The sequence below is a fragment of the Lithobates pipiens genome, unplaced genomic scaffold, assembly GCF_037356315.1.
Source record: "Lithobates pipiens isolate NorthernLeopardFrog02 unplaced genomic scaffold, aLitPip1_a1.2 Scaffold_19, whole genome shotgun sequence".
NCBI classification, from domain to species: domain Eukaryota; kingdom Metazoa; phylum Chordata; class Amphibia; order Anura; family Ranidae; genus Lithobates; species Lithobates pipiens.
In genome coordinates, this window is record NW_027507764.1 from 275,636,465 (window position 1) to 275,652,515 (window position 16,051).

The following is a 16,051-nucleotide window of genomic DNA, read 5'->3' on the forward strand; positions in this document are numbered from 1 at the left end:
TTTTATCCCTGACCTCCTGTTTTAAATGTGCGCCCAAGGGCCCCTCGAAGCACACATACATCTCACATTTGGCCGCGTCCGCTATCCGCACAATGTCCGACCTAACGGACGGCTCCGCGGACCCCTTGGAACCCGCCCCTGCGTCCGCCACCGCCGGCGCCCCCGGGGGAGCAGCCGCCGCTCCCAGGTGGGGCGAAACCTCCGCCCCCCCCAGAGGGAGTCACCCCCACACCCAAAACCGGCCCACCCCCAGGAACCTCCCCCACGGACTGCCCCGTACCCCCATCAAAGCGACCCACCAACGCCCTCAAACCCTCCAGCAGTTCCTGCAACTGACCCCCAGATCCCGTGGCCCCCGTCCCAGTCCCAACCCGCGGTTGGCACGTGGCGGCCACCCGCGCAGCCGGGGGGACCGCCTGGCCCCCACCCCCCGAGACCACCCCCAACAAACATTGCAATGCATTAGTAAAAACGGAGTTGTCACTCGACTTACCGGGCTGACTGGGAGCCGCCCCCACAGCCGTTGCGCCGACCGCCTGTGCAGGAACCGACCGTCCAGACACATCACCGTCCTCCGACAGCTCTCCTTCGGAACGTCCATCCTCTTCCGGACCGCTTGCCGATTGCAGCCCCCCAGGCAATGAAGACCTGGACGCCGTGCGGCCACCCTCGGTTCCGCGGCACACCGACAAAGCACCGCTCCTTGCAGGGGTCCCTTCGCTCCTGGGCTGCTGCACAGAAGGGCCGTCCACGGCACCGCTCTGGATCCGTGACCCGCGTCGGCTACTGCCCGGAGGCGTCCGCCTCCCTGAGGCGATTCCCGAGACCCGGCCCGCAGAACCAGCTGCGGCCGGAGGCGCCGACCTCCTTCTGTCCGCCCCCCGCCCGTGCAGGGCTGCGGGGGAGCCTGAATCCATCGGTAGTCCCCCCAAAGCGCCCCCCGGGCCTGCAGCCCCATGGGCCCACCGCCTACCCAGGCCTACACCCCTCGTCAGCGCTGAACCCCCGGCCACAACCCCCCCATGCTGGCCACTGCCCCCCCCCGCCCCCCCCCGTGCCTTCCCACCGCCGGAGCTCTTCACCCTGTGCTTCCCCCCAATCCTCCCCCTCAGCCCGTGCAGAGCTGCAGGGGGATCATCCAGCCCAGGCCGACTGCCATGCAGTGGGGAATCGGCACCATCTTGGCCTGTGGCCCCGCCCCCCGAAACCGCAGGCCTGCGAGCAGGCCTCTTCAGTCCTTCGGTAGGCGAATAGAAGCCCCTCTTCGCCGGCGGGGCAGAAACATCACTTCCCGGGCTCTCCGCCAGCCTCGCGGGCCCCCCGCCCCCCCCCCGGAGAATAACGGAGCGGCGGCCTGGACACCCAGGCGCGCAGCCTCCCGCTGGCAATGCCCGACCTCGCCGCCCCCAGCCAGCGCCGCCGCGACCTGAGCTTGAAGCCAAGCCGGCCCCCTCGTCTTCGTCGCCGCCCGCAATAGTCCTAGAAGTCCTGCGACGTCCGCCATGCTGAAGATGCAACGAGGAGCGGTGTGTGAAAAAAACGCCTCCTCGCACGTTGGCCTCAGACTGGCTTTCCCTCAGCTCCGCCCCCTTTAAATATGGCCGCTCCCCCCACCCGCGCTCCTCCCGGAACTCCTCCCCCTGGGCGTGACTGGGCACCTCGTCATGCCCAGCCCTGCTCTACGTCCCCCTGCGTGTCCTACGCTCCGGGCTTCCCTGGACTGATGGTAGCGCTCATCAAGGGGATTCATCACTCTTACTTTCCACCAGTCCTCAGCAGTCCAATCCCTGTACCTTTTGCAGATCAGTCTGTCCCTGATGTTTTTCCTGGAGACAAGTGGCTTCTTTGCTGCCCTTTTTGACATCAGGCCAGCCTCCAAAAGTCTTCTCCTCACTGCACATGCAGATGTACTCACACACAGTGACTCACGCACAGATGCCTGCTACCATTCCTGAGCAAGCTCTGCACTGGCGGTGCCCCAATCTTGCAGCTAAATCAGCTGTAGGGAACGGTCCTGGTGCTTGCTGGACTTTCTTGGGCACCCTGAAGCTTTCTTCACTAATGCAGTCGAAATGAAGTTAATTTTCATGGCAAAGAGGAACTTACAATTAGCTTTAATTCATCTGATCACTCTTCATTACATTCTGGAGTATATGCAAATTGCCATCATAAAAATGGAAGCAGCAGACTTTGTGAAAATTAATATTTGTGTCATTCCCAAAACTGTTGGTCACAGTTGCATTTGTGTTAAAAGTCTCCAAGTGTCTTTGCATTTCTTACTTTGTGTGAAATAGCTGGTGATCTTTCCAGTCCTGCTTTCCTATTTCATACTGACCACACTAGGCATGAGAGCACATTTATTTTAGCATAGTCAGTTTTCCAGCTGTGCTGGGAGCACAGCCTAGCTGTCCTCCAGTGGCCAAGGCTTGTTTTGACATACCTCCCTTGCACAGCCAGGGAAGATACGTGTACTGCTGTTTCTCCAAAGTGTCCTTGTGCTCAAAAGTGCTTCATTAATTAAAGTTCTACAACCATTAACAATGCCCCAAACTGTTCCACAGCAGAAAATGCTCCATTTAGCTGTTTAGAACATTGGCATACTTTTCTCTGAACCTCTGTGACTCTCCGGGGATTCTCACTTTACTAGATGGACCTTCTTTTTTTCAAAGTTCAGTATCAGCTCAGTTATGCAGGACGCTTCCTGAAATCTCAGATATCTCTCTAATTGACTCCTGTTTTTTTTTCATACACATGAGTTCACTGGTGCCACAGTCAGATTCTCAGGGTAGCTCATAAGGACAAAATAAACTTCATAGTATATACCATCATTTTATTTCATCGTGTGTAAAAAAAACTTCCCTTTCAATGTGTAGCACAGGCTTAGTATTGCCTCTGTAATATATGCAGAATATTGCTCTCTGAAACATTGCATTGCATTTTCTGGCTAAACTGATAGCTGCGGGATTGAAGGCAGATTGGGTCCTGCTGTAGTTAAGAAAGAAGCCCACCCTAACAACAAAAACAATGAAAGACAGAATTGGATAGCTACCCAGGAGAGCTGTGATTGGGGGAGAGAGAGGAGGACACAGGAGGAGAGACAGACTGGCATGGTGGCAGGCAGACAGAAGAAAGTATCCCATGTGTTTAACTCTTGAGCACTTCCAGAGCCTGTGACTTTCCTAAAGGAAGGTGTACACTTGAGAGGGGAGTTTGCAGTGTGTTATTCTGCCTGATTACTGAAGATGTGCTAACAATGCAGAGAAATCCAGAGACCAATTTCAGTGCTGCAGCAATCATCATCATTATCCTGTTTGGAGGTTTCTGTGGCATGTGTTGCTCCCATCACCATCCAGTCAACTGAGACAGCAATCAATCTACCAATTGCTGGAAGGAAGATATATCAAGTGCATCTAATGGTGAGAGATCTTCTGCCATCCTTGTGTATGTGGATCTAGCTGCTAGGTCCTATTTACTGTTAATGCAGCTTTATCTGAAGGTGGATCTCCACATCTGTTAATCTTTGTGACACTTTGTGAAGATACCCCTTTCCATTCTGTGGATTACAAATTTACTTCACAAAAGTCTGAGTACTCAAATACAGGATTTAAAGGGCCCCAACGCTGGCAGACTCTGTGTGTGTTTGTGTGAATAGAATTCCCACTGGCCAGTGGTTAGCTAGAACCTACAAGACCTAGGTAGGATCTTATAGTCAGTAATATCACTTTTGGGAAATTGTTGAACATTATTCTTTGTATTGTATTGTACAGTTTGTTCACTACTTGTTCAGTGCCTTTCAGGCAAGGCCTCCCACTGGCAGTTAAAGAGAATGAACACAAATCCTGTTTTCCTTTACTGAGAAGTTGTAGTATATTATTGCACTTAATATTTGTATTCTGTTAATCAGTTTATCTATTTTCAGGGCTTTTTGCTAGTTCTAATAAAGCCCAGCTAAAAGTTTAAACAGTGTTTTGGTGTTACTGAGATCATGGGGAGGGTGAGCCATCACTGGTGTGGGACAGAAGACCCGTATATTACAGTGGCCCTTGCGGGGGTGGCGCTACATGTGGGGGTTCTCGTCCGGGATACCTTCTGGTCCCTGTCACAGAGTGATGAGTACCTCTACCAGCCAAGTCACTATGATGGACCCAGTCATTGCTGCCAAGTGGTGTGAAGAACAAAATGGCAGGTTGGGGCTCTGTGTGATTATGGGTCTCACTGGTGCCACCTGGACTGAGAAACAGGTCCAGCAAGTAGTGTCGGCTTTGATGCCTGATCAGAAAACATTCATATTGGATCTGAAAGTTGATCGGATAGCCTCTTCCAGCTATGCTTTGCTAGAATGGAAAAGAGGAATCCCGACCTGTTTCCAGGGAGATAGCATACAGTTACCAGGAGATCTCAAAGCTCATCTTATAAGGCCAAGTATGCTGGATGATCACCATGAAAATGCAGCTCAACAACATCAGGACCAGGAGTATCAGCTACTACTTCCATCCCAACTACAGGGTTCCCTCCTGCTACATTCTTTACTGATATGGGAAAGCTGGTGGAAACGTTGGCACAAAACTCAGCCACATCTGCCAATTATGGATATCGAAAGTTGCGGTTCTATTCTGGGAAGGTCCCTGTGCCATCGGGGGAAGAGGACTTCGAAACCTGGATAGATCAGGCAGTGCAGGCTGTGGAAGAATGGGAAGTCGCTGACACAGTAAAAAGACAAAGGTTAATCGAGAGCCTAAGATCTCCTGCTTCAGATGTAATCAGAAATCTAAAAAGGGACAAGCCAGGCTGCACAGCCACTGAGTGTCTAGAAGCTTTACGAGAGGTTTTTGGAGGGGTGGAGGATTGTGCTGAGCTAATTTATATGTTCTCACACACCTATCAAAATGAAGGAGAAGAGTTATCCGCTTATGTCCGACGACTGGATAAAATCCTTCATCAGGTAATTCTAAAAGGAGGCATGGAGCCGAGTCATGCAAGCAAAGCTTTGTTGGATCAAATTCTTAAAGAAGCACTCTCACTGGATCCCATAATGTTGAGATTTCGGGCTAGAGACCAGAACAAGCCATTGACTTACTCCAAATTGGTCAAAACTATCCTAGAAGAAGAGGCTTTAATTAAGGCTAAAAAACCTGCTAGTGCTTCACATGCGGCTTTCACTGTAGAAGTAGGAACCATGGGCATAGTAGAAGTCCAGTCCGAAGTAATGGCTTTGAAAACTCAGTTGTCACAGATGATGGAATTGATGACATCGCTGTCTGCCAGAATTGCCATACCAGAGGGGGGAAAGACATTGAAACCAACCAGGGCAGAGGCAATACAGAATGTTCCTGCTGGAGAGCCCTTTAGTTCAGTGGTCTGCTATAATTGTGGGTGTATCGGTCACTATCAACGTGACTGTCCCAGCCCAACAAAGCCACAAAGATTACATCATAAGCTGGCGGGAAACTCCAGAGGGCCCTGGTGAGGGTGCCCATCTAAGTCAACTCGCTCCAGTTCACAAGTCTTAAATGAAGGGCAGGTAAGGCCTAAAGCTTTGTACCAAGCCTCACCCAAAGCCTCAGTTAGGCTGCCCAAGCTACTCTCAGAGTCGGGTCCCGGATCACGGGAGATCGGTGCACACCACAACCAAAACTGTCAGTCCAGATGACAACGGAAACAGCCCCAGGCCAAAAGAGGGATTCAAGCCCAAACAGCCAAGCAAGCTGCATCAAAACAACCAAGCAAGTTGCCTGACAAGCTGGTGGGTCCTTCTCCTATAGTGCCAGTTCAGGTGGAAGGTGTATACACAAAAGCCCTTCTAGACTCTGGTGCCCAAGTGACTCTAATTTACCGTGATTTCTATGATAAACACCTGAAACACCTGCCCTTGCAGAAGTTAGAAAGTCTAGAGATCTGGGGTATAGGAACTAAGAAGCTCCTCTATGACAGATATCTTCCGGTCAAGCTTGAATTTGGCCCATCTGTTGTAGGGCAGAAAGAGACTTCCGACACATTGGCCATTGTATGTCCCCGCCCCCCGGGGGCTAATCGGAGTTCCTTGATTGTGGGAACGAACACTGATTTGGTTAGTCGGTTACTTACTCCTCAGGTCTCAGAGGGTGAAGATGCAGCTAAAAGTGTACATCCGATGCTGCGCTCAGTGTACCAGCATTTGGTCCATGAACAAAAGGCCCCAACAGAAGGAGTGGGAAAATTGTGGAAGTTGGACAAGATGGAAAAGGTCCTGCAGCCAGGTGAAGTAACATGTTTGCGGGCTTCAGTCAAACTGAATTGGGACCAACCTGGTCCTTATGTTATCCTTGAAGGTGACCCACAGAAGACAAATTCAGGTTTGGAACTGATTCCGGAAGTAATCTCTATGAAGGCCTTACAGAGAACCCATGGAAAAGTTCCTGTCAGTGTTCGTAATGTTACTGATTCTCCAGTGAAGCTTCGGACCCGATTGATGATAGGGCAGGTAAATCCAGCCACACCCATCACACAACACAGTGTAGTGGGGGAAGCCAAGGAAGAGTTACCAGAGGAGTATTTCTATCCAAAAGGCTCTCCTATGACATCTGAATGTAAAGAACGGGCAAAAACACAACTCTTAAAGTGGAGGAAAATTTTCTCTAAAAATAAGTTTGACGTGGGATGCGCAGAGAGTGCACAGCATCATACTCATCTACAAGAGGATAGGCCATTTCGGTTAAGGTCACGACGAATACCATTAGCTGATTTAGATGACCTTAGAGAATATATTGCGAAATTGAAGAGGATGGGAATTATTCGGGAGTCCCGAAGCCCCTATGCTTCTCCCATTGTGGTGGTGAGGAAGAAAAATGGGTCATTACGGCTCTGTATCGATTATCGCACTCTCAACAATAGAACCATTCCAGACCAGTACTCCACTCCACGAATAGAAGATGCCCTGCAATGCCTTTCAGGTGCCAAATGGTTCAGCGTGTTAGACCTGAAAAGTGGGTACCATCAGATCCTGATGCATCCAGATGACTGGGAGAAAACCGCTTTCATCTGCCCAGTGGGGTTCTTTGAGTTTGAAAGGATGCCACAGGGTCTGTCTGGAGCCCCTGCTACATTCCAATGCTTTATGGAGCGGACTGTTGGTGATATGAACTTAATTGAAGTGTTAGTGTACCTAGACGACATAATTGTCTTTGGACGGACTTTGGAAGAACATGAGGAGCGTTTAGAGAAGGTTCTGAAGCGACTCTATGAAGAGGGATTGAAGCTGTCCCTTGAGAAGTGCCAGTTCTACCAGTCAACAGTCACCTACCTTAGGCATGTTGTCTCAGCAGAGGGAGTGGCCACTGACCCCAAGAAGTTGGAAGCCATTACCACTTGGCCCAGGCCCAGAAATGTGCAAAAGCTGAGATCTTTTCTTGGGTTCTGCTCCTACTACAGGAGGTTTGTGGAGGGATTTGGCAAAATAGCCAGACCTCTCACTGAGCTTTTGCGGGCTGGAGATGATGGAGAGCAAGAGGTCCCAGAAGTTGTCCAGCAAATTAGTGTAGCGAGAAAGCCTCGGGAGTCCATAGAGGGAGAGTGGTCTGATCAGTGCGAAAAAGCTTTCCTTCAGTTGAAACGGAGCTTGACCAATGCACCAGTTTTAGCCTACGCTGACAACCGCAAGCCCTATGAGCTCCATGTTGATGCCAGCAGAGAAGGACTAGGTGGTGTGTTGTACCAAGAACATGATGGACGTCTGAGACCGGTTGCTTATGTGAGTCGAAGCCTTACTCTATCTGAGAGAAATTACCCTACCCACAAGTTGGAATTTTTGGCGTTAAAGTGGGCTGTCGTGGACAAGCTTAAAGAATACCTGTATGGTGCAGAATTCGAAGTCAAAACAGATAACAACCCACTCACATATGTCCTTACCACGGCCAAGCTGGATTCCACGGGACATCGATGGTTGGCAGCACTTTCTAGTTTCCGTTTTAGCTTGAAGTACTGACCTGGAGTTGTTAATAGGGATGCCGATGCTCTGTCAAGGAGACCCTATGACCCGCTAACTCATACAGAAGGGTAGACTCAACTGACGACAGAAGGCATTCAGGCTTTATGTCAAGGGATTGAGTACCGAGCCAGAGGAGCGACAGGGGCCGAAGCCATTGGAGTCACCACTGTTGGGGTCCCAAAGCTCTATTGTGACTTGACCCAAGTGAGGAATGAGGGACTGCCTATCCTTTCCAAGAAAGACTTGAGGAAGGATCAAACAGAAGATCCCCTTTGTTCTCTGACTTTGAAAGCCTTGGAGAGTGGTCGCCCAGAACTCCCCAAAGGAGGCTCGATTGGTTCACAAGGAGTGGAATCGACTGCAGCTCTCAGATGGAGTGGTCTACCGAAGGGGCCCCTCGGATTATCCAGAGGAGAGTTGGCAGCTGTTCCTCCCAGAGAAGCATAGGGGGACAGTGCTGAATGCATTACATGATCAACATGGACACTTGGGATCTGATAGAGCATTTAAGTTAGTTAGGGATCATTTCTACTGGCCGTGTATGCAAACTGAAATCGAAAGTTACTGTCACTCCTGCCTTCGCTGCATCCAGAGAAAGACTTTGCCTTCCAGAGCTGCCCCAATGGTTTATATGGATCTGGTGTGTATCGATTTCTTGTGTCTGGAACCCAACACGAGTGGCCAAGGGAATGTGTTGGTAGTGACTGATCATTTCACCCGTTATGCCCAGTCTTATCCAACAAGAGATCAACGAGCTGTCACAGTCGCCAAGGTGTTAGTGGAAAAATTCTTTGTTCATTATGGATTACCTCAGAGAATTCACTCTGACCAAGGAAGAGACTTTGAAAGCAGGCTCATTAAATAGCTATTGGATCTTCTGAGTATCAAAAAATCGAGAACGACACCTTACCACCCTCAAGGGGATCCTCAACCAGAGAGGTTTAATCGTACCCTCCTTGACATGCTTGGAACCCTTCCATCTGACAGAAAACAGCATTGGAGCAGGCACATTTCCACTGTGGTTCATGCCTATAACAGTACTGAAAATGACGCAGTGGGTTACTCACCATATAGACTGATGTTTGGAAGAGAAGCTCGTCTGCCAGTGGACTTGGCCTTCGGTGTCTCAATAGACAGAACTTCCACTACATCCTACAGGGGCTATGTGGATAGGCTCAGAAAGAACCTCAGAAAGGGGCTATGTGGATAGGCTCAGAAGGAACAGTAAGAATTATGATTTGAAAGTTAGGATTCATGATTTACAGCAGGGTGACAAGGTGTTGCTGAGGAATCTGGGTCTTTCTGGAAAGCATAAGTTAGCTGACCGTTGGAGTTCTCAACAATATGTTGTCTGCAAGCAACTGCCTGGTCTTCCTGTATACCAAATTCGGCCTGATGGAAAAACGGGTCCCCTGAAGACCTGGCATCGAAATAATTTACTACCTGTGACTGAAACCGTCAGGGTACCTGTGAGAACAGAGACTTCATTACCCAAACCATCTTCTTTCAGGCAAGTTCCAGTTACTAGGTCTCAACCTCTACTGCCAGATGAGGCCACAACAATAGAAGATGACAGTGATGATGAGCTTGAGGTAGGATGGTTGTGGCCATCTGAGCCCATGGATGCCACTCCCTCCACATCAACTGCTAATCAGCCCTCAAGTGTGCTCCGGCCTAAAGCATCAGACCTAGCTGTCCTCCAGTGGCCAAGGCTTGTTTTGACATACCTCCCTTGCACAGCCAGGGAAGATACGTGTACTGCTGTTTCTCCAAAGTGTCCTTGTGCTCAAAAGTGCTTCATTAATTAAAGTTCTACAACCATTAACAATGCCCCAAACTGTTCCACAGCAGAAAATGCTCAATTTAGCTGTTTAGAACATTGGCATACTTTTCTCTGAACCTCTGTGACTCTCCGGTGGATTCTCACTTTACTAGATGGACCTTCTTTTTTTCAAAGTTCAGTATCAGCTCAGTTATGCAGGTTGCTTCCTGAAATCTCAGCTATCTCTCCAATTGACTCCTGTTTTTTTTTCATAAACATGAGTTCACTGGTGCCACAGTCAGATTTTCAGGGTAGCTCATAAGGACAAAATAAACTTCATAGTATATACCATCATTTTATTTCATCATGTGTAAAAAAAACTTCCCTTTCAATGTGTAGCACAGGCTTAGTATTGCCTCTGTAATATATGCAGAATATTGCTCTCTGAAACATTGCATTGCATTTTCTGGCTAAACTGATAGCTGCAGGACTGAAAGCAGATTGGGTCCTGCTGTAGCTAAAAAAGAAGCCCACCCCTAACAACAAAAACAGTAAAAGACAGGATTGGATAGCTGCCCAGGAGAGCTGTGATTGGGGGAGAGAGAGGAGGACACAGGAGGAGAGACAGACTGGCATGGTGGCAGGCAGACAGAAGAAAGTATCCCATGTGTTTAACTCTTGAGCACTTCCAGAGCCTGTGACTTTCCTAAAGGAAGGTGTACACTTGAGAGGGGAGTTTGCAGTGTGTTATTCTGCCTGATTACTGAAGATGTGCTAACAATGCAGAGAATTCTAGAGACCAATTTCAGTGCTGCAGCAATCATCATCATTATCCTGTTTGGATGTTTCTGTGGCATGTGTTGCTCCCATCACCATCCAGTCAACTGAGACAGCAATCAATCTACCAATTCCTGGAAGGAAGATATATCAAGTGCATCTAATGGTGAGAGATCTTCTGCCATCCTTGTGTATGTGGATCTAGCTGCTAGGTCCTATTTACTGTTAATGCAGCTTTATCTGAAGGTGGATCTCCACATCTGTTAATCTTTGTGACACTTTGTGAAGATACCCCTTTCCATTCTGTGGATTACAAATTTACTTCACAAAAGTCTGAGTACTCAAATACAGGATTTAAAGGGTCCCAACACTGGCAGACTGTGTGTGTTTGTGTGAATAAAATTCCCACTGGCCAGTGGTTAGCTAGAACCTACAAGACCTAGGTAGGATCTTATAGTCAGTAATATCACTTTTGGGAAATTGTTGAACATTATTCTTTGTATTGTATTGTACAGTTTGTTCACTACTTGTTCAGTGCATTTCAGGCAAGGCCTCCCACTGGCGGTTAAAGAGAATGAACACAAATCCTGTTTTCCTTTACTGAGAAGTTGTAGTATATTATTGCACTTAATATTTGTATTCTGTTAATCAGTTTATCTATTTTCAGGGCTTTTTGTTAGTTCTAATAAAGCCCAGCTAAAAGTTTAAACAGTGTTTTGGTGTTACTGAGATCCTGGGGAGGGTGAGCCATCACTGGTGTGGGACAGAAGACCCATATATTACAGTGGCCCTTGCGGGGGTGGCGCTACAAATGTATCTTACAAAGCAGTACTGTATGCATAGATAAGCTGGAGAAGGCTGCTTTAAAAGAAACTGTTGAGCTTTTAAGCTTCTCTGAGCCCCTGTACACTCTCCTCACCTATACTTTTGTCGTATGCCTCCCTCTGCGCGGTCAATGGTTGTAGAACTTTAATTAATTGACGTGAAGCACTCCTGAGCACAAGGACACTTTATATATTATAAGAGCACAGAGACACTTTGATATTTAAGGAATAGATTTATCTATTTTTTTATGTATTTAGTAGCATGATTTTGATTGGTTGGATATGTGTGTGTGTGTGTTTGTGTGTGTGCGTGTGTATGTATATATATATATATATATATATATATATATATATATATATATATACTGTGTATGAATCATTTAAATTTATATTAATTGTATGTATTGGTTGGTCTTGGTGGTGCTGCACTATGTTTATTGATACATAGTCATACATATCAACTTTAGAACTTGAGAATAAGGGACACTACAGGGAGATAACGGTGAAAGTGGGTGTGGCCAGACTTACTAGTGGTAGGGGCTTATGGGGCGCGGTTAAACAAAATTTGGGCTTCCTTGTATCTCTAAAATATTATTATTACTATACAGGATTTATATAGCGCCGACAGTTTACGCAGCGCTTTACAACATAAAATGCTTTGATTGCTGTGCCACAAGACACATAAACACATGTGCTCATCATGTGGGGTAAAACTGGAGCTACCCTTAATTTGGGAGAGTTTTTACAATATTTGAGTGGGTTGTCACTCCACTTGTAGTATGGATATGATAATTATAAACCGACAGCTGATATGTAGTTATTGGACTGTTTATTTCAATCTAGTTATGGTGATCTTAAATAACAAAACACATATTTAATAGGAAGATATATATATATATATATATATATATATATATATACACCAAGTCATCAGTCATTATCTCAACAAACATAGCAGATAAATTGCCAGTCAAGATAGTGAAATGTTTAAAGGCCTGTTTCAAAGATTGAGCTATGTAAAGCTGTTTTTGCTTTAATGATGTTAACAAAAGCCTGTCTTCACAAAGTTTGAAGTTTTTATGTAATTTTTTTCAGTAAGGAGAAAATGCTTAAAACTTGCAGTACATGAAATAAATGTTCGGGTGTTTTCCAAACATTTATATTTTCTGTGTGCTTGGCAGGATGTTCGCCAACAGCTTGTTAAGGACCGCGCCAGGAAGCTGGCCATTGCGTCCTTAACAGGCTTTCCTGCTGACAGCTGAATGGATAAAAAAATTGGCAAATTAGCTGGCAATAGAAAATGACGTGGGGTCCCCCCCTAAAATTCATACCGGAACCTAATTCGAGCATGCAGCCTGAAAGGCCAGGAAAAGAGGGGACTAGTGAGCACCCCCCCCTCCTGAACCATACCAGGCCACATGGGGACAAGAGCCTCTTACCCACAACCCTGGGCTGTGGTTGTGGGGGTCTGCGGCCAGGGAGCACTTATCAGAATCTGGAAGCCCAGATCCCAGCCCCCCCTTATGTGAATGAGTATGCCTACTCATTCACCAAAAAAAGTTTAAAAAAGAAATAAAAACACACACACCGTTTTTTGACAATTCCTTTATTAAAAAAAACAAAAAAAAAACACAATGTTCCCCGATGTAGACCCATCGTCAATCACAACGCCCACTGCACTGCTGGACCCAAAAAAAGAAAAAAGCTCTGCCCACGACGAAGGCTAACTGCTGATTGCCTGCTCAGCTGTTTGGCAGTTCTAAAATAGGTAAGGGGCGGGCCACCTGGCGACGTCATCTGGTGACACCACCCCATGCAACGTCATCAACCTAGCATGCACCAATTGGTGACATCACATGGGGCGATGCCACCAGGTAATGTCCCAGATGACTTTACCCTTTACCTATTTAAGAACTGTCAGATGGCAGAGAAGGCAGCAGGTTAGCCTTAGTCGCGGGTGGAGCTTTTTTTTTGGGGTCTGGCGTGTGCTGTTAAGACGATGGATCTATATAGGGCAGACATTTTTTTTTTTAACTAAAGGAATTGTCAAATTGTATGTGTGTTTTTATTTCTTTTTGACACTTTTTTGTTGAATGGATAGGGGTATTATGTGCCCCATACTCATTTCCATAGCTGTGAAGCTGGGATCTAGGGGTCCCCTTGTTAAAGGGGGCTTCCAGATTCCAATCAGCCCCCTGCCCGCAGACTCCCACAACCACAGCCCAGGGTAAGAGGCCCTTTTCCCCATCAACATAGGAACAAGGTGCTTTGGCCCCCCACCCCAAAGCACCCCCATGTTGAGAGCTTGTGACTGCATGTGACCACTCGCTCGTCCCCCCTTTCCTGACCTGCCAGACTTCATACTCAGATAAGGGTCTGGTATGGATTTTGGAGGGGGACCCCACACTTTTTTTTTGGTGTGGGGTTCCCCTTAAAATCCACACCAGACCCAAAGGGGGGGGGGGGGGCTGCATTCTTGTATTGCCAGCAATGGCTTTCAGCTGGAAAAATCTATTTTAAATGTCTTTTTTTTTTCTTTGTCAGTTTTGCTGCAGCAGGTTCTTTACATGGTACAGATGCGCCACCTTACAGCCAGACTAAGAGGACCCCCGTGCACTATATTTGAAGGAATTTTAAATTGTTATTGTTTTTTAGCATCATTAAAATCATTGCCCCTGTAAAAACTGTCTTTAAAAAAAAAAAAGAAAAAAAAGAAAAGATATTAGCTTCAATACATGCCCCCCGGGGCAGTACCTGGGCCCCCATACCCTTTTTCTGGCCAATAACATGGTAAGTTGTAAGCTTTCAAAATGGGGACTTTTGATTTTTCAAGTTCAGGTCCCAAAGACTTTAACCACATCAGCCCCAGAGGGATTTACCTCCTTCAATATTTTTAACTTTTTGCTATAGTAAATATCCCCCAAAAATATATCAAAAAACGAATTTCTTCCTCAGTTTAGGCCAATATGTATTCCTCTACATATTTTTGGTAAAAAAAATCGCAATAAGCATATATTCATTGGTTTGAGCAAAAGTTATCGCGTCTACAAAATAGGGGATAGATTTATGGCATTTTTATTATTAATATTTTTCTTTATTAGTAGTGGCGACGATCTGCAATTTTTATCGTGACTGCGACATTGCGGCGGACAGATCGGACACTTTTGACACAATTTTAGGACCATTGGCATTTATATAGTGATCAGTGCTATAAAAACGCACTGATTACTGTGTAAATGTACTGGTAGGGAAGGGGTTAAAAACTAGGGGCAATCAAGGGGTTAAGTGTGTTCCCTCAATGTGTTCTAACTGTAGGGGGAATGGGCTCACTAGAGCATGACAGAGATCACTGGGAGCTGTAGATCCCTGTCATGTAGCTAGGTAAAATGGGGAAACGACTTGTTTACATACGCATCTCCCCGTTCTGCCTCTCCATGCCATGATCGCAGGCCACTAACTGACTTAGAGTCCATGGAACCTGCGGTCACGTTCCTGTGGTGGGCACATGCCCGCTAGCCGCCTATGACGAAGTGACGTACAGGTACGTCATTTTGTGCATCTGTGCCACTTTGCAGATGTATATTGGCATGAGCCCAGACGTATATTGGCGTGAGCCGGTCGGCAAGTGGTTAATAGAGTTTGCAGCTTGGGTCCAAACATTGTACATGTTCAGGAGTTCTGGTGCAAACCGAACCGAGGGCTGTTCAGCCCATCACTATCATTAATAACTAAAAAACAAATCTCTGCTTTTCAGGAGAGAAAATGCCAGCGCAGTCTGCTTAGATATGCAAGCACTGGAGCAACGTAGAAAAAGTATAAGAGACTTGGAAGACATGTTAAGTCACCACACTCTGCAACAAAACTTGTACAAACCAAGAAGACAGGTAAGTAACATTCTGTGCATTATTTTATTACATTAATTTCAGTATTGGAATGGTTACATAAAAAATACATGTCTGTGAAAGCAGAACTTTAGCCAAATATAACTAGATAAAATAAAAAACAGTTTTTGCTGCAATGTGAACACACCTTTATACAGGGCAGGGGTAGGAAAACTTAAAAAGGTGGAGATCTACCTGAACAACATGGGAGAAGTCAGAGATCACTAGGCCCAGTGTCATCTCCTCACACCTGATTTAAACCTCTAGTTTCTATACTACCAATCGCATTGCAAGGCAATCGTGGGTTAAAATCAGGTGGTTGGGAGGCAACATATTGCCTCCTCACCACCTGTCAAACACACTCAGGTCACTTTTCAGAGGAGCAGCACTTGTTGGATGAGTCTTTAGTTGCCTTCAGCAGCAGCACCCTTAAAACTCATTCACACATAAAGTTAGGGGGTGGTAAAACCCTGCGGTTGAGTCACCCCCCTAGTCATTACCCCCTTTAGCTACCAACCTTGAATGGTGCTACACCCCCCAAACATGACATGACTTATAACTCCTGCAGCAGCTGTGTTGTACACCCCTGGCCACTGCAGCTAAAGGGGTGCTGTTGGTGTAGGGGTGGCAAAAACTGTAAATGGACTCTTAATGTTCTGAGCCCCCAATAAGGCTGCTTTCACTCTGATGTGCTGTGGGTGTAGTGCAGTGCACCTGCAGCCTTCCTGTGTTAGCTGTGCTTTGCCATAAACTTCTATTATATTCTGCAGTTTTGGTGCACTTTCAGAAAGTGCATACTTAATGTGATTGTAGCCGTATTAGTGCAATTGTGACAGAAAAAATT

The 16,051-nt window shown here is 46.7% G+C and overlaps 1 protein-coding gene across 3 annotated transcripts in view; it reads left to right on the forward strand.

The window, feature by feature from the left end:
* SLC9A3 (solute carrier family 9 member A3) overlaps positions 1-16,051 on the forward strand; it is a 631,205-nt gene that overhangs the window by 509,188 nt on the left and 105,966 nt on the right. For all 3 annotated transcript variants that reach the window (XM_077491947.1, XM_077491948.1, XM_077491949.1), the window contains exon 12: positions 15,081-15,210. In XM_077491947.1, coding sequence (XP_077348073.1) covers positions 15,081-15,210 — 130 coding nt within the window. The remainder of the gene's footprint in view (positions 1-15,080; positions 15,211-16,051) is intronic.